This window comes from Thunnus maccoyii, chromosome 6 (genome assembly GCF_910596095.1).
Source record: "Thunnus maccoyii chromosome 6, fThuMac1.1, whole genome shotgun sequence".
Classification (NCBI taxonomy): Eukaryota; Metazoa; Chordata; class Actinopteri; order Scombriformes; family Scombridae; genus Thunnus; species Thunnus maccoyii.
The window spans coordinates 7848772-7870728 of record NC_056538.1 but is presented as its reverse complement, the minus strand read 5'-3'; the positions used below and the strand labels follow the sequence as shown (position 1 = coordinate 7870728).

General features: G+C 38.8%; 2 protein-coding genes across 4 annotated transcripts; one reads left to right on the top strand and one right to left on the bottom strand.

Moving 5' to 3' along the window:
• The first annotated feature begins 485 nt into the window (after positions 1–485).
• Positions 486–17177, top strand: LOC121898864 (TRPM8 channel-associated factor homolog). Of its 3 annotated transcripts, XM_042414341.1 has the most exons (13): positions 486–598; positions 5054–5118; positions 5312–6058; positions 6722–6938; positions 7230–7509; positions 9232–9530; positions 9926–10100; positions 10299–10393; positions 12232–12442; positions 13904–14140; positions 14773–14996; positions 15173–15286; positions 16233–17177. In XM_042414341.1, exons 3-13 carry the CDS (start codon positions 5412–5414, stop codon positions 16473–16475), a joined length of 2742 nt encoding a protein of 913 aa, XP_042270275.1. In that variant the 5' UTR covers positions 486–598; positions 5054–5118; positions 5312–5411; the 3' UTR covers positions 16476–17177. The 3 variants fall into 3 exon arrangements, with proteins under 3 accessions (XP_042270275.1, XP_042270276.1, XP_042270273.1); XM_042414342.1 differs by lacking the exon at positions 5054–5118; XM_042414339.1 differs by lacking the exon at positions 486–598 and having other exon boundaries at positions 5043–5118.
• Positions 17178–17211: 34 nt separating this feature from the next.
• Positions 17212–20375, bottom strand: si:dkey-243k1.3 (endonuclease domain-containing 1 protein-like). Its single transcript, XM_042415173.1, has 6 exons — positions 20286–20375; positions 19981–20097; positions 19773–19873; positions 19470–19584; positions 19085–19241; positions 17212–17795 (listed from the first exon to the last, which is right to left on the bottom strand). The coding sequence occupies exons 2-6, from the start codon at positions 20077–20079 to the stop codon at positions 17404–17406; spliced, it is 864 nt and encodes a 287-aa protein (XP_042271107.1). The 5' UTR covers positions 20080–20097; positions 20286–20375; the 3' UTR covers positions 17212–17403.
• Positions 20376–21957: the final 1582 nt, after the last annotated feature.

Sequence of the window (21957 nt, the reverse complement as noted above, 5' to 3'; positions counted from 1 at the left end):
AATATTCATATATATCATTATACATGATATATATACTAAAAGCCTGAGGATAAAACTAGTATTTTTAGGCAAATAAATCAGCATCTTCTCCAACTGATGATGCTGAGTGCTGAAGGCTCTCAGGATTGTATAAACCACTAGAAGAATAACGTCACTGTTTAATCTCTGGGTCACTCTTGGCTGAAGTTGCTGGAGTGCAAACTTACAGTTTTGCATCTCAGTCTACATAACCGGCCATAACCATCTGATTACTGGAGTTTGATGATGATTTAAAGTTAGTTAGTTTTTCACATAAGGACATACCATGGTGCATTTTACAAAGTTATTAGTCAATAATAATTCAAAGCTTCCTTTTGTTTTTTCAGATGTGACAACAGCTGATGATTGGTCATTGCTACGTACAGCTCCTTCACCCTGGGCAGAGCTGGAGTTTGACAACATTGTCCTCACAGTACCATCACGTGTTGTTCAGGACCTGGACCGCCCTGATGAAGTGGCTTTGTTCTGAGATCACATCAAGAGGGGCATTGCTGAACTTGCTGCAAAGCCATTCATTTCCCCGCAAAGAACAGATTGTGGCGGATGTGCAGATCTGCTGGTAAGCGTGTTCGGCTGTGATACTTTATATTCCTGCCTCTTGTTCACTGCTTAGTATTTTATTTTTATTAATTTAAATCTTTATTCAAATGACATTCAAGCAAATGTTTTCTCTCCTGCACCTCCTGTGAAAAGATGGTTGTTGCCAATAGTTACTTTGAAAGGAGTTGTACTGTATATATGACTGTACCCAGACCAGGATATTCAGAGTCAGCACTTCAAACACGTTTTAATGCCTTTGTTAAACATATGTGGTGTGAAAACATCAGTGTTCATCTTTGACAAAACAATTAGAAACCAAAAGGGAGAATTTATATTTTTTAGTTTGATGATGGCGCCCCCTGTCTTTGCATTAGTACGTCTGGGATACTGTTAGTTCTCCATGTACATAGATAGAAAACATGTTTCCATGCAGAAAGTCAAATTTCTTCATTTTAAAGAAGTTTCCTAGAAACATATGCTATTGTAGTTGTGTAAGGCATGGTGAGCTCATCAGTGACTCAGCTCACAAATTTAAAAGTTTAGTTATTCCCATAAAATCCTTAAAATGACATCTACTTCTCCCATTACAAAAATTCATGAATCAATGAATATGCAAATATTTTAGATTTAAAGTTAACTGCTGGACTCAAGATGTCTCCTTCTTCACTGTAAAGTCCAGTCTCAATGTTTTTGCACTGCAGGCTTCAAGTTTCCACATCACACTTGTGTAAGTTGAATATTGGACCACGACTGGCTCCAAACTAGTTGTGATGTCACAAATCCTGCTTGTAGGTAGACATCTTAAACTCAGATTTTCAGTGAGCACAGAGAAACTTTCCACTTTCAGCAAGTGAATGTGAAAACAGTCTTCTGGTGTCACTCTGCACATACATCATTTTGCACAGTGAAGCTCAAACATCCAACTGGTGACAATAAGCCAAACACATTTTTGAGTGGAGGGAGACTTTAACATTACAATGTAATGAGGGTCATATTTTCCATGCAGGCTCACCGAGTGATGACCTTAACCAACAGAAAGTCTCTGTTGGCCCTGGAGATGTATATGCAGGTTAGAGAGAATTAAATTCTTAGACAAATTATGTTTGGGTCACTCTGGAGTCATGATTTAAACTAAACAGGAAACCTGTGTGTGTGTTTTAGAGCAAAATTAACTCAGCTCTACATTGCTGGATGTATAAAGTTATTTATAGGCCACAAAGGGATTTGTACCTTGATTTGTTAAGCTGGTGAACCTTGGTGGATTATGGGAGACAAAACATAACTTTTGATCTGCTGAGGCGCTGTCCATGGTGTTGAAAGGTGCGATCAGTAGGTGTGCTAAACTGGATTCTTTAAGGCCTGGGACTGGCTCATACAAACAGCCACTGAGGAAAAACTTTCCAGTCTGCCTCCCTGGAGTGACCACCCCATGGTCCAGTTTGACTGAACTGACTGCTGTTCTTATCTATTTACTTAATTAATAATATGATTAACCACATTTAACCACATTTATTGCAGTATTAAAAAAAGAAACAGTAGTTAAATTGTCAACCATGCAGCTTTTATATTCAGTAGAGCCATTTGAAAAGAAAACCAGCTGAAAACTTTCCAGCCTGCCTCCCGGCAGTGACCACCCAATGACTAAACTTTAGACTGCGGCTGATTCAAGTACAGAGAAGAACGTGAGTTGATCATCAGTAATGAACTCTCTTGTGCTATTTTCATTACTGAAGGTGGGATTTTAAATAAGAAAAAAATAAGTTGATGAAATAAATGCCAATCAAGAAAATATGTTTATTTGATACAGATGTAATAATTTAATGTTGAACATGAGATTAAAGTTGAAAGAAAAGTTCTCTGTCACAACAGTCAGAAAAGGGAGAAAGGGAAAAGACAGGAGAGATGAGCCTGTATAATGAGACCTTCTCCCAGACTGGATTCTGTAGAGCCAGGGCTGTCCATTGAGAAAGACACTGAGGAGAAACTCTGCAACCAACTTAAATTAATGTGACAGTATATGCAGCAAACAGTAGAAGGTGAAGCGCTGATCATTCTAGTTGGAAGCACCTGCTTCCCGACTATAAATCCTTGCCCCTCTTCAGTCCGAGGGGAGCTCTTCTCTCCCGCACATCTTTGTTTGTTTCATGTCATCCAACATCATCATCTAACACCACATAGCTCACCCGTCCATACACACAATCTCACCACTGACTTTACTGATTATCACATGTCACTGTATTTTTTTTCATTTTGAGTTAATTGTTATGCTCTTCATTAAAATAAATTAATTATTTGCCATCAACCTGCGTCTCTCTCTGTCTTGTCATGGCTTTGGAGCCAGTTGTACTTCCTAGTGCAACATTACTGGGCTACTAGACTGCAGTAGCAGCCAAACGAGCAGAAGTTTCTTGTATGTTACAGTTGTTGTTGTGGTTTCTGTAAAGAAACTGTTCTGTAGATCTTACTGCTATGTACATCATCTGTAATTTTATGCCACGCAAAAAAGAAGTGACAACATTTATCACTTGAATGAACCTGAACTTGAGCCCTTTACTTTGGGAAAAAAACCTGCTAATAGACTTGACTTGAAACTGAAATCTGATGAGGACTGGATACAGACTGCATGTACTGTACAGTGTGCCTGTATCTGTATCAACATGTAAATTTGTCCTCTGCACTGTGTTTTGGCGTGTTGAGAGTGAGTCAAATTCCTTGTAAGTGTCAAAAGACTTGATGTGAAGTCATAATTAAAAGAAAGGTGAGTCATAACTGCCAGGAAATGTTTTTCATGAGAATAGAGTGCAGGCGTGTGTACCAGTCATTAGATGTTTTTATTGCCTTCATGCCTGTCAATCTATATACATGATATACATTATAAACAATAGCCTAAGTATTGTAATGTTTATAATATATATAAGGTATATAGATTGAAATCCATTTACTTGACTTTTTACTTTTTATTTTGCTGTGTTTATTACTCCTAGTTCTTATCATAGGGGGGTAGAGTCTGTGTCCCGGGCCTTGTTGTTGAGGCCGGCTGCAGATGGGAAGAAACTGTTCATTTGGCGTGAGGTTTTGGTCTCGACAGACCTCAGCCTCTTGCTGGAGGGGAGTGTTTCAAAAAGTTTATGTCTGGGGTTTTAGGGGTCGGCCATGATCTTTTCTGCTTGCCTCAGTGTCCTGGAGGCATTCAGGTCTAGGAGAAATGCTGCTCTTGTCTGTGGCAGTTGCAGCAGCTAACCAGATGATGATGGAGGAGGCATGCTGGTGTAGAAGTGCACCTGACTTTGGCAGGTTAAATTTCTTCAACTGCAATAATCTAATGAATAATCTACTCTGGCTGCTTTAAAGTGTCCTCTAAATAAACAGGGTCATTCACAGTCTCGTTAGAGCTCTTATACAGACCCTGTGAAACAGAAAATGGTCATCTGTATTGTGCCTATCAGTAGTGTCTCCTTGCTTGACACTTGTGGATTCAGGACTAATGAGATATCGTTGTGTCCTTATGACTCTGCATGGCAGCTTCTGTTAAAAGCCTGCAATTTCTACTTTTGAATTTTCAGAATGGTTCATTTGTTTGCATCCATTAAAGATCTCTTATTGCCGACATACATACAGAATATCTTAATGATAATGTAAAAGCCTATTATGTTGAAGAGTCTGGTCTCCATTTCCATCCCATGTTAGTCCAGTTTCTGCTGAAGTCATACAGCAAGCCGAAAAGTGAAAGTACAGCATTGATCCTCACTCTCTGGGTCTCAAAACATTAAAATCCACTTCCTCTCTTCCTTTACACATACGGCCTGCAGTCTCTATAGAAGCCTTTAAAAAGCAATTTAAGACCCATCTTTTTAAATTGGCCTTTGTGTCACCTGAGATGTGTGTGTTGTGAAGTGATTGTTCTTTTGTTTGTTTCTTTTGGGGTACCCTGTTGCCTGTGTTTGTTTTTATATTAACTTTAACTTGTGGCATATGTTTCTATTGTTTGTATGTTTCATGGTCATATTTTTAACTTTTATTCTTGTGAGCCACTTTGTGAATTTTATTTCTGTGAAAGGTGCTATACTAAATAAACTTATTATTATTATTATTACTGTACATACTTTGTGTTCCTGTTGTTATTATACAGTAACCATATCTGACAATACAAAACATAGTACCAACGCAGACCTGATATTATTAGGTTTTCGTAATAAGCATTAAGTATAAACTTTGACTTAGACTTTGGCAGACTATGGCTTCCTGTCTCACTTTGGAGACAGGAAGCCATAATTAATTGCAGTTTTCATGACCTTCTCTGTTACTGATAAGCCCACGCCAACTGACTACATAGCAGGAAAGAATTAGTGTGAAGAAATATGAGAAGTAGCCATCGCATAGATCCCTCCTCTTATTCTTTTCAACTTTCCCTTTAAATAGTCCCTCTTTTCCTGCTCTCTTGTTCATATTATCTTTCTTTACTCCTGTCTGGTAGTGTTCTTGGTGAGTTGCCTGTTTGGAAACATCTAAGACCATAATCAGAACCAACTTAACTTTCAGGTAAAAGTCAATTTGTAGTCTTTGGTTTTTCTGTATTGTTTGGATCAATTGAAAACCTGCAAACTCTTGGACCTCAATGTTACAACTGGAGAACTGCTGATTTTCCTTTTGTCTCTGAGCCAGTTGATGGACATTTTAATGTTATAACTTTATTGTCATATATGTGTAAATTAATTCTATTTTACCCCCACAGGACAGCCTGCCTGACACAACACACCTCCATCTAGGCACAACTATACTGTCGTGCTCTTCATCCTCTTCATCCAACCTTCAGAGCATCAGTCCTTCTCACCATGTCCACCCAGCTCACCCAGTCCTCCCAAGAAAAGGCCTACATCTCCCTGATGAGAGGCTTGACAGAGTTGGACTTCAATGGTCCCTCTGTTCCCTGTGACCTGGTTCTGATCGGAGACCATGCCTTTCCTTTAGTAATGAACAGCCGAGGCCAGGTCCTGATGGCTGCCTCTATGTACGGCCGTGGAAGGATTGTTGTCTTGGGTCACGAGAGCTACCTGACCACCTTTCCTGCTCTGGTAGAGAACGCTCTGACCTGGCTGCGAGGAGATGGATCTGAAAACCTGGCCGTGGGGGTCCACAAGAATGTCAAGGGAGTCGCTGATAATCTCAGCAGATCCAGCTTCCAAGCCAAAATTGTGGAGGCCTTTAGTAACAATCTAAAGGTTGGCGTGTATGTGACAGATGCCTACAAAGTGGGTGCAGACGCAAAGGACCTGGTGGCGTTTCTGAAAGCCGGAGGAGGAGTGCTGATAGCTGGGCAGGCGTGGCACTGGGCTACAGAGAACCCTAAGGAGAACACAATCTCTCAATTTCCAGGAAATAAGGTGTCTGGGGTGGCAGGGATCTACTTTTCAACACATTATGGGGAGGTAGATATCCTGCCTGTCTACCCTCAGATCCCATCTTCCTGGATGGCTTTAGCGTAAGTATATACTTCTTTTTCATTTCAAATACATGACTTTTCTTTTAATCTGAAAACTGCTCCGTGTGTTGCCATCCTTCTGATTTTGAAACTATTATTAATACCTACATTTTCTGCGCTATTGCTGAAGCAATTTATTTGAAATATTCAAATAACTTAATTAACATATGTAATATTCAAAATATTTGATTAGCATTGTGGTAGGCGTAATACGTTTTTGTTGCCTAAGTCAACCACATCTTAATCATACTGGGGTTTCCCTGCATGGATTTTGTATGAGTAATTAATTAAAACAACAACACATTCAAATGTAATTGAAGGGTTTTGCAGAAATGTCCCATGTAGGTTCTGTCTGGGTTATAATATGCTAACCCATGATCCACAATAGTGGCATAATACACCACGTTTTATTCATTATACAGCTAACTTTAGTACACTTAGTAACCATGAACAATTTTTAAGATTTTCTTTAAAAAGGTTGCAATCAAAGATACTGCAAAAAAATCAAAACAAAAACAAAACCAGCCTACTGAAAAGTTAATTTAAGAATACTGATAGACAAGAAGATGGACGTTCCTAACGTTTTAATTTTCTTTTCCTTCTCTTCCATCTCCCTGTTTGTGTCTCTCTTTCTCTCCCTCAATTTGCCCTTTGCTAATACAGTACTGGTAAGGATTTTGAGGATGACCTAGAGTTCTTACTCAAGGGGGTTTCCGAGTTTGACTTCCAGGGTGAATCTATAGCTTCTGAGGTTCTGGTCCACGGCCCACTAGCCTTCCCCATTGGTACCACCAAGGATAGACAGGCATTCCTGGCAGGAGCCTACTATGGGCACGGACGGGTCATTGTGGTAGCACATGAATGTCTTCTCTCAAAAAAGGTGAGGTCTGATTTAATGATTAGTCTTAGAATTCCTTTAAATAACAGAAATTGGTTTTCACATAATGAAAATTGAGCACAATGAAAATTTGCTCATGTAGTTTTGTGTAGCATCAATATGGTATGGTCATGTCATACCTCATATAGTACAAATATAACTTTGTGCATTTCTTTTGATATTAGCTCAAGGCCACCAACAATTGGTAGGCATCTGCAGTGTTACAGTGTTGATGTGCCAATATTTCTGTGTGATTAACTACTATCTCTTTGGGGATGACTCCTTTCATTACAGACACTGGCTTCATTTTGGAACAATGCCATTACTTGGTTGGACCAAGGCCGGAAGGGGGTAGTTGGTGTCGAGCCCAAACTCAGCCTTCACAGCAAGCACAAGTGTGAGAAGACAAACTTCAGGAAAGACCTAAGTGTATTTGTGTGTGACGTATACAGTGACAAACATGTGAAGGAAATCCATGACTTTGTGGCAGAGGGAGGAGGCCTCCTGATTGGTGGACATGCCTGGTGGTGGGCTCAGACACACGAAGGACAAAACCCAATGACAGAATTCTTAGGTATGATAACACACAACAAGATTTGATCATGTTGTGATGTTGTACTGAACTCTGACATATACCCGTGCTACAGACATAGTTAAATGAGTAACACATTTGCAGTCTCAAACTACAAAAAGGACAGGCTCAAGTGAAGGTGAATGCAAAGGCGGGAGGTAGAGTATGTATAGGCTGGTGGATCTGCAGCAGAAACGCAATGTAATTGTCACATCAATTGCTGGTGGTGAGGAAGTCAATCACACAGGGGAGAACACTGAGTCTTGTCTTATTTTTGGTGCAGAAAATAGAACTCAGTTATTTATATTAGTATTTAAATCATAGATAAATTATTTTTGGAATTGGTTTTGAGGACTTTACATCCATATTATTATTATATTATTTTTATATTGCAGCTATTTTTGACCCCAGCTGCTTGTTAATTGAAAGCACATTATGCTGCTGCCAGTGTTGGTGTTTTCTCTATTAGGATCTGTTCAGGTGGACTGCATTTTGGATCCAGTCTAATTGTTGTCAGGTTCATTCAGATCAGGTCGGACTGTGCTAATTTTGGGTTTGGTTGGGTCTTCTACAAGTACGTCTCAATGTCCAACATTTTGGACACAGATCTCTACTCTGGGATACCCTAAACATAACCCTAAGTGATAATTCTTTATTAACAGGCTACTGTTTTATATGTATATAAGAGACCTGCATAAACTTAAGTCTAGAAAAATGTTGAATATCAGCACCATACACCGAGTTATGAAGAGAAGAAGTACTTTATTGATCCCCATGAGGAAATTGATCCTCTGCATCCTATACACACGCACACATCACAATATTTCACCAAGTTTAATGTTACTTGATAACTTTACCTGCAGTTTTAGTATAATTTAGCTAAAGTAGCTGATATTAGCCCAAGTCTGCACTGCTCAGTGTTTCCAAGGTAACAGGCATGTTTCCAGAGGTTGAACACACCACACTCCCTATTTGGAAGGTCCTGGGTCCAATTGGAAAAGATGGCGCAGACAGTAAACTGCAACTCTGGGTTTCAGACCCTTCAAACCGGGTCCATTGACTGTATAAAGATGGACGAGTCTCCACTTCCTACCGCTATGCAAAGGTGAAGCCAAAATATCTCCTTTTCGGGAGCTGCCATTTTGCTTGTGTGACGTCATAGTGAGCCAGAGTCTGTGCAGTAGAGTTGGCCAGCGGGATGACAACCTGTGGAACACGCCCCCTGAGCCATCCTGCCATGTGACGGAGGTTTGACAACGGCTGTCACAGCTGTCAATCATGACCTTACACCCCCTTTTTATATTGTCATATAACTAATTAAAACAAACTTATCAGAACAATGAGCACATGAACATACATCAGTGTGATCAGACTACTACGTAATATGACGGAAACCATCTTTGGGAAAAATATGTTTGACATGTGCTTTGATTTTTTAGTTTGACTCATCATCATGGAGGGGGCGAGATTTATTATCTATACTGCAGCCAGCCACCAGGGGGCGACTGAGATGTTTTGGCCTCACTTTTGGGGAGCTGGCATTGCATCCATCTTTATATACAGTCAATAACTGTCTCCAGTGCAAACCAGTGGGTGATGTCACACCTTGCTACGTCCATCTTTTTATGCAGCCTATAATTAGACCTAATCAGTCAAACCCCTAACCATAAAAGATGAATGTTACAGCACAGTTGATGAAGTCAGATTTGTTTATCTGTGTTTCAGGAAACAAGATCCTGAACAAAATGGGCCTGAGCCTGTTAGAGACAACAATTGGAGGAGGTTTGTACAAGGCCCCTGTGCCTAGTCAGGCCATGAAAGACACCTACCACTTTCGTCATCTTCTACGCCACTTCACTGGCCATGTCATCCAGGGCAAAGAACTCACCATGCATGAAGAGGAACACCTTAAAAAACTGGGCAGCGACTGTTCCAGCTTCTTGAACATGAAAGCTCATGACAGCTACTCCTACACACTGGTGCTGTCCATCCTCACTGACATGTTGAAGTCGGGCATGCCACAGGTGGGCAGTGAACGACTTTATTGTCTATGATTGTCATTAGTATTTGTATAAAGAAGGCGTCTCTTTTAGTTTCTGAGTTATAGTAAGTTTCAATGATTTAGTTCCTTGTATGGTAAATCTGCTTATTAGACTTTTATGGCTTTCAGGCTTACAAAATATTGCCAGGTATTTACCTCACAATAACCTTGACGTCTTTACAAAAAAACATACAATACTTATCAAATTATAATAATAATAATTAGTATTTAGCCATTTTCGTTTTGTACTACAAATGTATTTCATCTTCATCACTAAGCTAGGCCTCCTGTGACCACGGGAAAACTGTTGGCTCTCAACCAATCAGCCTGTGTGAGAGAAATCTGATTTATAATTATTAATATTCACTTTCTTCCAAGGTGAGTGAGAAGAACCCTGTAAAGAGTCCCAAAGAACACGTGCTCCTCACTATGGGGCCAGAAATATGTAAGGTTTGCCCAGATCCTGATGCCTTCCTGCCTTACCTCATCAAGCATAGCCCCACGATGCCTTTTGTCTATAACCACAGGATCAAAATTAACGCTAACACATCAGGTTAGTCTTTGTTGTTGTAAACAAATATGTAAAATAATTATGTGAGAAATTTGCAGTCCAGTAATTTTTCTCTGTACATTTTAATATGTTGTAGTACTGTGTGTGATATTACACTGCATTAATGAAAAAGGTGAAATCTTTCTTGTGCCTGTTTTACATGCATCCATAATAACATTTGCTCCTCTTTGTGTGTGTCAGGAGGGAAGGAGTGGCTTAGTACAGGTTTGTACCTCTTTCCTGGTATGAAGACCGACATGATCATGCCACCAGAGATACTCAACAAGGGATGGATGGTACAGTACACAAAATCAAATAATTACAGAGTTTACAGTGTTTCTTTCAACTTTCTGTCAATTCAAACTGCCAAAATCACAAATTTGTCTCAAAGGGCTTTATGCACACCCTCTGTCCTTAGATTAACAATTAAAATATAGAAAAACTTTACAAAGGAAGCAACTGCGCTTATTGTTCTTCAGTTCATAATTCATGTCACTCTGTATTGGAGTAAAGTATTTAAAATCAAACATCAATGATATATACCTAGTATATCGGACATATCATGAAATTAAAATATTGTAATCAGTATTGTGATCGGTCCTGTCACATTACACAGAGTCATTTAATTCATTGTACATTTCTGAATACAAGTTAACAAGATCTTATGCACCCTTAATAGAGAGCCAAGCCGTGGGCTAGCCTCTGTTACATTAGTTACTCAATGCAATCTCTCACTAAGCATTTCTTTCTAAAAATCTAATTCCTGGGTTTACTTTCTATATTCTAGACTAAATTGGTGTAATTCTTAGATTATGTCCCACAACGTACAGCCTAATTATTCACTATTTACAGTGTAATTTTTTGTGTGCACCAGTAGGCTACAGTATGTACCGAAACATACAGAACATATAAGTAAAAGAGAACAGGATGGATGTAGGATTGAAAACCAGAACTATCTATCGAACGGCCAACAAGGCAGATGATCGATTTTACATCCTGTCACAGTGTAACTGGGAAGCCTACAGCTATGTTGTTCAGTAATGGTCATACAGTACACTGTAATTTTAGAATGGGTACCTGGTAGTCACAAATATTTACAGTATAAATTATCTTTAAATATTCTTACCAAACGTCAGATTGTTGCTCAGTAGGTCATACTATAGCCCCATGTGTAATACCATATATATAGTATACTATAGCCCCATATGTAATACTATATATTTAGTACTATAGCCCCATAATGTAATTTACATGATTGTTACCCCTTATTCCCTAACTTCACATCTTGTTCCATTGTACCTACATGTACAGTATGTATCCATACATATTGTAGTGATACACCATTAGTATAAGATGTTGTTAGTACAAATGTTATTACAAATGTCAGTCTTATATTCAGTGAGGTTTTCCTACTTCTGAAACTCAGCCTGGAAGTTATGGCTTCACTTCAGCGCTCTATAAAGGAAATGTCTGTTGTACTTTGTCAGAAAAACACGATTTAAATGTTTGAAAAACATCAAAGGTTTATATACATTTTACAGTGACAACCTTCAAAATGAAGGCTTGTATTTCTCCACAAGGTCAACTCTATATACAGGACTGAAATCTTCTCTCTCAGGTTTATTAATGACTGAATTAAAGTGAGTATATTCCAAAAAATATGAAAAGGTGGCACTTCTCAAATTTCCAAGTCAAGAAGGACAAAATACCGACGTTTCATTGTTTGTTTGGCTCACATCTTCGGAGCGTTTGGAGTATACAGGTTCAATTTGGTAATATACAAGGGCAGAGTTAATACACAGCTGGGAGTTGGACCCAATTATTTAGGAACCAATCACTTCTCTTATCCGATGGCTCTAGATACAGGGACCAATCACATGTATACAGCTAAATCTGGTTTAAACCCCATTAATGAATGAATTACTAATTAAAGTATTTGTTTGGAAATGGGGAAAAATATCTATAAATATAGTTGTCTTTTATAATAATCTTCTTATCTCACATTTTTATTGTTCCATTCATACATGCCTTGCATTTATTGATTTATATATGCATCTATTGAAAAACCAAACTGTACAGTAGACCTCTCATACAGGTTTTCAAAGCAGTAACACATATTCCATCTCTTCTTCAGATCCAGATAGGCTGTCAAACAGACTATCTCAATGCTGCAGAGTTGAAGAGAGCACCACGTGTTCATGAGCAATTTCCTGTTACCACAGAGAAGATGCAGGTGTGGAACCTGTGGGGGGGACTCATCTACCTGGTGGCTCCACCCAACACACAGGTGGAGGGGGTAGAGGTCACAGTGCAGACAGCTGTACGTGCACCATATTATAAATCTGGTGAGTTTGTGTGATACTCTCTGTATCTTTCTGTATTTAAATTTGTTTGATTTAGATTAAAATAGACTTTACTAAGAATGTGAACCATGTAAGCACTAGGGCTGTAAACTACAACATTATTTGGATATATGTAGATAATCTGCTTTGAACAGATATGAAAAACATAAAAAATTTTGCAATATTATTCAGTGCGAACAAAAACAAGCTGAGACACTGATGTGTATTTAGGTTTAACTCCCATTTTCAGACAACAAGGTTCATCCTCAATAACTTTTCATTAGGTCTCAAAAGATTTGTTGTGCAGTGCAGATTAAAGATTCACTGATGTTCCAAAGATGTTATTCAGCCAAAAATTATTTCCATCTGGGCCTCCTCACATGATATACACAACCTCCAGCTTTTAAAGAAAATTATTCAATATGGGCTAAAACACTTCTTACTTGTATTTTTCCATTATTTATTTCTACCCACAATTATACTAGACCTCCTTTTTGAAGATGAGGTTCAAAATTAAAATCCTATTTTATTATTTAATCAATTTTTGTACATCATGTTATTTTGTTGGCAGCTAATATTACAGATATATGAATGATTATAAGTTGCTGTAGAAAACAATTCAATACAGAAAATTAAACAGACTAGACAGACTGTCTCTGGTATAATCCACACCCAGTTACACTATAGAGATGAACACAGATGATGTATTACTCTTTCTACTTTTTTACTGCATTTACTACTTTTACTAGACTAGTTTTATTTTTACAGCTACAGATAGTAGCTTTGCGTTACACCCCTAGTAAGCACAACATAAACTAAAGTAATTAAGGTTTTAAAACCACAGGGGCTCCGCCACAAGACAGGGCCAACACTCCAAAACAGACTTGGACAGTGGATGCACATGTGGTTCTCTTGAGTATCTAAATTGTGTGTCTGCTGGACATGAATGCATTTGCACATTGTCAGCTGTTGCTGCTGCCTGCTATGGCTGCTGCTGTTCATATAGCCACCTCCACCCCAGCATACACCTGTAAGCTCTGAGTTTACCTTCTCCTAGGTGGGAAGTTAGTATTGTTTCTCCCCACTCCCTGCTATGCTGAGCTCAATGTTTTAAAGTTCATAAACTTTATTGTACAATAATGGAAATTTGTCTTTTGCTGGTGTATAGCTCACATTTCCTTGTGGGAAGTGATGAGGTCAGAACCTAGACGTCAAATATTAATGCTCTACATTTACATCTACTCCACGTGAGTTGGCTGACTGATCTTAATTAGTAAAACCCAACTGCCATGCAGTTAATATGGGACTGTTGGGGCCCTGGGGGTCTGGAGCCATCCAGCCTTGTATGAACATAGTACCTTTTATTCACAAAACACATTTTCAATGGGGTTTTGATGAGTAATTACAATAATTCAAAGCTCTGTTTTGATTTCAATGTAATGTCCACCTCTTTGTCCTCTTCAGGTGTAACAACAGCAGCTGATTGGTCCTTGCTACGCACAGCTCAATCACCTTGGGCAGAGTTGGAGTTTGACAACATTGTCCTCACTGTACCATCACATGTTGTTCGGGATCTGGATTGCCCTGATGAGGTGGCAGGGCTCTGGGACAGCATCATGAAGGGCATCGCTGAACTGGCTGTCATACCTCACAAATTTGCCCGCAAAGAACGCATTGTAGCAGATGTGCAGATTTCTGCTGGTAAATGTGTTTTGTGGTCACATTCTCACACATTCAAGCGAATGTTTTCTCTGCTGCTGTCTTGTAAAAGTAGATTATTGTTTATTTTAAGTTTTAAAACTGTGAAATATAAAAATATAAATCTAAAGAAAAAAGGTTTGATTGATTTTCAGTCTCCCAGATCTCATGTGCTTGCTGTGTAATTCTGAGCTCTACAGTGGGTGTTACAGTATATAGTGTTATAGTAGCTTTGGGTGTGCAGCTCTATGTAGTATTATCTATCTTGTGTGTTACATTTTTTATGTGATTTGGACAAGCGCCATTAGAGATATTTAAAAGGCTTTGGTAGTTACTACTACTTTAATGCTACTGTAGTATAACTATATATTGAAAATAAATTACCATAATTTTCAGGGGCAGAAGGCATAAAAAGCATTCCTATATGTGAAAACATAGGTTAATGTAAGATGTGTTTGCAATGGTGAGCTCAGCACAGTGACTCAGCTCACTAATGGCATCTCTGCAGTAGTCTCTGTACCACTGCAGAGACCATGTTTGGGAGAAGTCTCTCTTAAAGTGGATTTCCATAGTCATGGAAACCTAAAGATACATCCCTATAACACTATTTGTATTACCAATTTCTCTCCATCCAGGTTGGATGCATTCAGGCTATCCTATCATGATGCACTCATCTATAGCAGCTGAGCTTGTCAGACCAGATGATGCCAGGATAAAAGGCCTATGGGGAGAAATCCACGAACTGGGACACAACCAACAGAGAAGTTGCTGGGAGTTCAAACCACACACCACAGAGGCCACATGTAACCTGTGGTCAGTGTATGTGCATGAAGAGGTGCTGGGGCTCAACAGGTCAAAGGTGGAGTGAATCTTATTTATTCTAATTAAAATATGTAATTATGCATCACAACACATTTTCATATCAGTAAGCAACATAGTATTTACCTTTCACCTATGATCACATTGTTTCTCTGTCTTTTTATTTCCGCTTGGTTAACATGATGTACTATGATGATTGTTATGTCTTCAATACAGGCTCATCCAACTATGACCTTAACTAGTCGGAAGAATGGTATAGAGGAGTATGTTAAGGGGGGCAAGAAACTCAGCGATTGGACAGTGTGGGTAGCCCTGGAAACATACATGCAGGTAAAGACAACATCTGTATATTACAATCTGTAGAGAAATTATGCTTGTGTCACACTGGAGTCTGCATTTAAACAAAACAGGAACACTACACAGGAAAAAGACTGAAAACCCTGACTGTAGATGGAACAGAAAACAAAACTGTTGGCTGAAAAATGGAGAAACAATTTTGCAGTTTTGGGATTAGGTCAAAAGATGTAAAGACTGGTTTGATAAGTTCACTATTTGGAACAGTTTATCCTTTGTACAGTGTACAATATTCATTAATATTTGCTGCATTTCATCAAGCTCTGGGTGTAGTCTGGCTTCTTTATTGTATTGAGTTGTTTTTTTTCAGCAAAGTGTGCGTGAATTAATCAACACCACATTCAGTTCCAGTTATTGTTAATGGGGGACTAAAGATTTGAACGGACTACAACTGTCTCCTTTATCTGTGCTGCACCAAACAGTATTTCGGAGTTTCCAGGCTTCCTGGAGCCTCTATTGGTCCTGGATAGGGCACACCAGGGGATTGCATAGTTCAATCCAATCATATCTGATGTGAGGAAGTCATAAACTTGGAAATCATTCCTATCTCTGCTGTCCATAATGACGTGAACATGGCATAAGGCTGACAGGAATTCAGTCATTGTTTTTCGAGGTCTTATACATTAGAAAAGTAGAGATTTTGACCTAGTTGTTAAAAATGTATGAACTTACCAAAGTCATTATGATACATACTCTAGGGACCATGAATGTTTTTACCAAATTTCCTTACTATCCATCCAATTGTTAATATGTTTTACTCTGGACCAACTGACATCACAACCTACACAACTCTGTTGTAGCATGGCTAAAATCGCTTCTCAAGACTTTTCTAGTTATTGCAATTAATTTGTTATCCCTCCACTAACGCACTACCTTTTCTGTCTATACACAACCCCCTCTACCTCTGTCTTTTTCCATGTAGCTCCAGGAAAAGTTTGGCTGGGATGCCTTCAAGAAGGTGTTTGCTGCCTACCACAAGATGAGCAACTTTCCCCAAGACAACAAAGGAAAGATGAACCTGTATGCTGAGACTTTCTCCCAGACTGTGGAGATGAACCTGTCTGGATTCTTTAAGGCCTGGGGCTGGCCCATAGAAACAGCCACAGAGGAGAAGCTCTCCAACCTGCCTCCCTGGAGTGACCACCCCATGATCCAGTATGGCTGAACTGTAGACTGCTGCTGATTCAAGTGCAGAGAGATGAGATATGATATGATATGTTGATAATCAGCTAGTGCGCATTGATAATTGGTTATGAACTATGGGCTAATTTTTATTATTAATTTAGTGATTTCAAATCATGAAAAAGGTTGATAAAGTTAATGCTAATCAAGAAATTAATGATGAGCATAAGATCACGATCCTTCTGCTGCTGTAATTCATTTGTGCTAACATCTAATCACATAATTTCAGCTTCTCAACCTTTTGCTTGCTGCTATTTACATTATTTTTTCCCACAGCTCTGGTAAAAGCCAATCATACATAAAAAACATAATTCAATTGAAAAGGAAATCTAGGGTCCCCTTTCGGGGGTATATTAACTCTAATCCTCTTACAGATATGTGGATATTTTACAGATCAGTAGGCTGTGTCTTTCCCTGATAGATCATATGCTCTTAAGCTACATGTTATAAGTTACTTATATTTGCTACATGGATGTTGTTTTTTTCTACAACCCTGAAAGGGTAGTGCATAATTTGAAAGACAAGAAACTTTATTTCATTCATTGATTCATTCATTTTTACATTATATCAAATGACAGCAATTTGGACTGTGTTTATAAGATACACAGATATGTTTTTCAGTTGTGTATGCTGATATTTTTCCTTTATTGTGAATGAAAAAAAACATCAATAAACAGCTGCTTTATCCCTTTGGTACTTATTTTTATTCATCTGTTTGTGGTTGAGAGGAGTAATGGGATGCATTAGTCTCAAAGCTGTGAAAGGGTAACACCATTTGTTTTTTCCCTTCACCACACTTGAAAATAACTTTGAAAATAATTTTGACACTTTTTGCAGTTATACAAATCTTATGTAAAACCAAAGTGCAATGGCACCTAAAATTCTATGTTCTTCATCCCTCTGCTAATATTTTATGCCCTGCAGTTGTTGTAAAACAGTTCCCCTACTGGTTGATTGGAAAACTGCTGCAGGAATTCTCCCAGTTTATCCAAAGAGAGCTTTTCCACCCAGTTGTCCTCTGTGTTCCTTGCTTTGGCAGCGCCACTCTGAATGGGTCTTCCATTGTTGTCCACACAGCAGTAGGCGTTCCACAGGTAGTCGGGGATGTTAACGCGCTTCACATTGTTCTTGACAATCCAGTTGTCTGCAGAGGGAATAGCACCAACCAGAACAAAGGCCTTAGAGCACTTTCTCCGGAAAAGGTCAGTTAGCTGGGACTCATGGATCCTCCAGGAGTTCTGGTTCAGCTTGGGGTTCTGAGGAACCACATTGGTCAGGGTGAAGGTGGCATTGCGGCTAGGGACTGAAAAAGAGGAGTGGAGAGTTAAAGATAAAGCAGTCACAGTAAATGAGGCAAGATATAAAGTTTGTGTGGATTCAAAAAATAAAGTTATGTGGTGTGAAAGTGGAACGATGGCTTGGTTGGATGCTCAGGAAGGTTGAAGATGTGGGAAACCAGCTGTCTCCAGTTAGAAAAAAACACCAAATTATTATCTTTGTAATATTTGAGTGATTATCTGAAGACACAACTACCCAGTAAGGTTGATAAGACAGTCCTAAACACTCACACAGAAGTACCTTCCCTTGCTTTTAAACAAATACACACTTAATATTCTAATCAATATTTGCAAAAATCTAGAGGTGAAAATTGAAAGGAGTTCTGTTTTATTTTGCCTCCAAAGCTGCCCTCAGGTTGCTATGACAACAGATGCCACAGACACCCACTGCCATCTTTGACAGAATTAACCCCTAAACCAGGAGTGCATTCCAATACCCATACTACCGCACTATTTAGTTCGCCAGAAAAAGATTTAGCATGTCCCAATACATAGTATGTCAAATACGGTATGCATGCCTTTCTGGCTTTTCTGACCCACAATCCTCTCCACAGCACAAGATATGTCACACCGACTGAGCCACCGTGAGAGCGCAGATCAATGACAGAGCAATGACACATGAAGTAGCATGTCCCAATTCTATGCATACTGCATGCAACAGTACAAACTTTGTAAGGGCAGCTGCAGTACATACTTAAAAGTAAAAAGTAAAAGTATGCTATTCAGAACGCATCTGTGCTTCTGTGTAATTAGTTAATGCAAAGTTTAACTGTGAAGATCAAGTTTAGATATGACAGGCTTTTTAACTCATACCTTTCACTTTCCCTTCATTCTGCTGTTTTTATATAGTTTTAAATGCTGCTAAATGCATATCTCAGAAATCTGAGCTAACACAATATTATTTATTGTGTTAGCTCACATTATCTCCCAAAATCAAGTAAGTGAACTTCTACAGTGAGGGGTATCAGTTGCAGATTGAGCCATGCCGCCATTAGGAAAATCACTGAAAAAAGCTTCACACTGGACTGGAGTCTGTAATAAGTTGTAGGTGTATTTGTTTTCTTTATATCAGTTCATAAACCAAAAATTTAAAAGTGTGTGAACAGAAGATAATCCCTCACTGCAAGAGTGTTAATTTACAGCAATAATGAAACACTAGTAGGGGTCTCCCATACTGCACATCACTGCTGCTGAACTAAGCTCAGCTGACATCTTGGGCTGGTGGCTACTGCCACCTGCTGTCCCCCTCCACTACCTGCATGGTGTCCGTTGGGGTTGAGGTGACCACGGTCGAAGCCAGAGTATTTGTAATCCTCATTCAGAGCCTGTTTCTCTCCCAGGAAGACCCCAGGGTGGTCCTTCCCCAGCCAGTAGCCATCCTTCATCTCAGCTTGCCAGGACATGTTTACAAGCTATAAGACACATCAAAAACATTCACATTTAAACATGCAAATGGTGTCACTGACTTTTTACAACCTGAAGCCTATTAAAAGGACAGAAACAGCACAATAAATGCATCAGGACTCTCCACATACTTGTATATACTGTGCGTATTTATACATGTGAATGTATGACACACATTCTGATGATTATTTTCTCATATTGTATTTTGACCACATCAGTAGATGCACATTACCAACCTGAGGCTCTACAAACCATCTTTTCTCCCTGCCGCCTCCATTGCTGGGCTGGAATTGATAAGAAGAGTAAACAGCAATACGGTGGTTCGTGTCATACAGTGTGGCAAAGTGGTACCTGGTGGTGCAAAGATGAACTAGTGGTTGATTGATTCAAACGATTAATTAAAGCCAAAGTTAATGAAACAGATACATTAAGGAACCAAGCTACTGTACATCTAATTGGCTACATAAAGTTCACATTATTAGTGCTGTATATTTACTGACGTATAGAGGTCTAAGTTCCACTTTGCAGCCTGTCACTACCTGTTGACGAAGCGCTGACAGAGACGGGCAGCACCAGGTGTAGAAGCCCCCCACTCTGGCACTTTCTCTTTATAGAAGTACTTCATACATTCTGGTACATCCTGGGGCAAAATAACATAGTAACAAAGGCTCCAAAGTGAACCATTTGTGCAATATATACTGATTTAATGTTCATTTAAAGTTTTTAAAGAGACTGAAGGACACAAACCTCAAAACGTTCCACAACATCTGCATAAACAGAAAAGAGGAGCGAGAGAAGAGCGCACACAGTTACAAAGGTTTGCATTCTGGCAAAAACCTTTGGCATCAGGGATTCTTAACTGTCCTATAAAGTAGAATAGAATAAAACAGAAAATATTTTTAATTTAATTTTATCCCACAAGACAATGCACAGCAGGAATACAACCAAAACAAATAGGTGCTGTAACAGCTCAGACCTGCATACAGAGGAAAATCACTTTGTTTATCTGTGCTTGTGTGTGTGTGTGTGTGTGTGTGTGTATTTCTACTCACCAGCTGCTGCACTTGTCCGTAGCCACAGCCCACCCTGAGAAGAAACTGACTTTTATATATGACTTCTCCTCACCTTTCACCTTGTTTGTCCTCTCCATTTATCTGAACTGCTGTTCACATGTGATATGTGTGTGGGAGGAACAAGAATTTGGCTTCCAGGTAAGGTGTGAATGTAGATGATGTAAGTGGTGTAAAAATGTTACAGTCATACCAAAAAGTGATAAAACTACAAAAGTATGTGTCCTGATCACATTTGTAGAGGATCTGATACACCATCCTGTATATGAAGATATCGTTTTTGTTTGTTATCACTATGACAATATTTCATGTCATCCATCCATCGTGTTTGAGAGCCTGTTATGCAATTCATTTCTTGCTTAATACAGTATGAATTTCCATTTTTAGCTGCTGTCTAATTCCTTGGAAACTAGTTTATTTTCCGCAGTTACTGTACGTCATACAGGGAGTTACATTTCTGTGATGATGCTGAGCTGAGATATTTAAGCTAGTCACTGCACTGACTCTACTAAAGAGATCAAATACAATAAAAATACACTGATGTTCATTCCTGTAACCCAGATCACCTCCTGGAATATTTGCAACATGTTGACCGTTTACTTACAGTCTCCCTCAGTAAGCTCTTGGTTATGTAACGGCATGATATCTCTGGACATGTGTTAATTTTCTCACGACCACAGTGCAGGTTGTGTGCAAACCTCACACATGGACTCCTCTCAGTTCTCTTACTTGCTCTCTCTAACACATAACTAAATGTGAAAACTTCTCCTGTATCTTTAGCTCCATGTGTCCAGAGGTCAGAGGTCAGGTTCAGCCACAGAGCAGCTAGTGAGAACATCTGTGTCTTGCTCTTATGGGAGACTTTCCAAAATACAAACATGTCTTCTCCAATACACCATCCTAGTGGATACAGAAATTTACAAGAGAAACACAAATGACCATACAGCAGATACAACACATATAATATTGCAGCCAACTTTTCAAAATATTCTTTATCTTTAAACAGAATCTTTCATCTTAATCCATCAATGGGTAAAAAGACTGAATCTTGATTTCCAATAAAAAGCAGAAAGTTCTGTTCTTTTCAACCTCATTTTAAAAAACACAGTATTCTCAAGTCTCTTCCATCTCATAATATTTATGGATAAGCTAAACTAATTTCCAAGTCAATCTGTGGTTGACCTCAACACAATTACCCTTTAACTAAATTTCCAATTGCCCTCTAAAAAGATTCCTGTTCTTTGAGAACAAATGTACTCCTGTGGAATAAAATGCTTTAAGTAGTTCCTCATTAACTATCTTAGGCTTAAAGTGCCCAACACCCTCTGAAGAAGCAACTTCTTATCTCCCACTCTCTTTCACAGAGATATCTTCTCAATTTCTATATATCTAAGGGAAGAGACAGGATGATACATTTTTCAATTAAATTAGTCATCCAGGATAGATCTCGTTATTACACCATATAAGTAGTTTTATGTTCTGCTATTCTGTGTTTGAGTCCTCTTGATGTTTTCGCTACATATTCTTTTTCACATTAACAGGTAAATTACATCTTTTGTGTTACATGAAAACATCTTTCTCACTTATTTTACCTGTATGTTGATGGCTGAACCTATTGTTGTCTGGAATTGAGGTAATTACCGTTTGTGAAGAT

Excerpts from the sequence above, each read along its gene's own strand:
- si:dkey-243k1.3 (XM_042415173.1), bottom strand. The coding sequence starts at position 20,079 with ATGCCAAAGGTTTTTGCCAGAATGCAAACCTTTGTAACTGTGTGCGCT. Across the intron at positions 19,585-19,772 it reads TGTCAGCGCTTCGTCAACAG|GTACCACTTTGCCACACTGT; the intron begins GTAGTGACAGGC and ends TTGCACCACCAG. Across the intron at positions 19,242-19,469 it reads GATGGTTTGTAGAGCCTCAG|CTTGTAAACATGTCCTGGCA; the intron begins GTTGGTAATGTG and ends TGTGTCTTATAG.
- LOC121898864 (XM_042414342.1), top strand. The coding sequence starts at position 5,412 with ATGTCCACCCAGCTCACCCAGTCCTCCCAAGAAAAGGCCTACATCTCC. Across the intron at positions 7,510-9,231 it reads CCCAATGACAGAATTCTTAG|GAAACAAGATCCTGAACAAA; the intron begins GTATGATAACAC and ends TCTGTGTTTCAG. Across the intron at positions 14,141-14,772 it reads AGATGTGCAGATTTCTGCTG|GTTGGATGCATTCAGGCTAT; the intron begins GTAAATGTGTTT and ends CTCTCCATCCAG.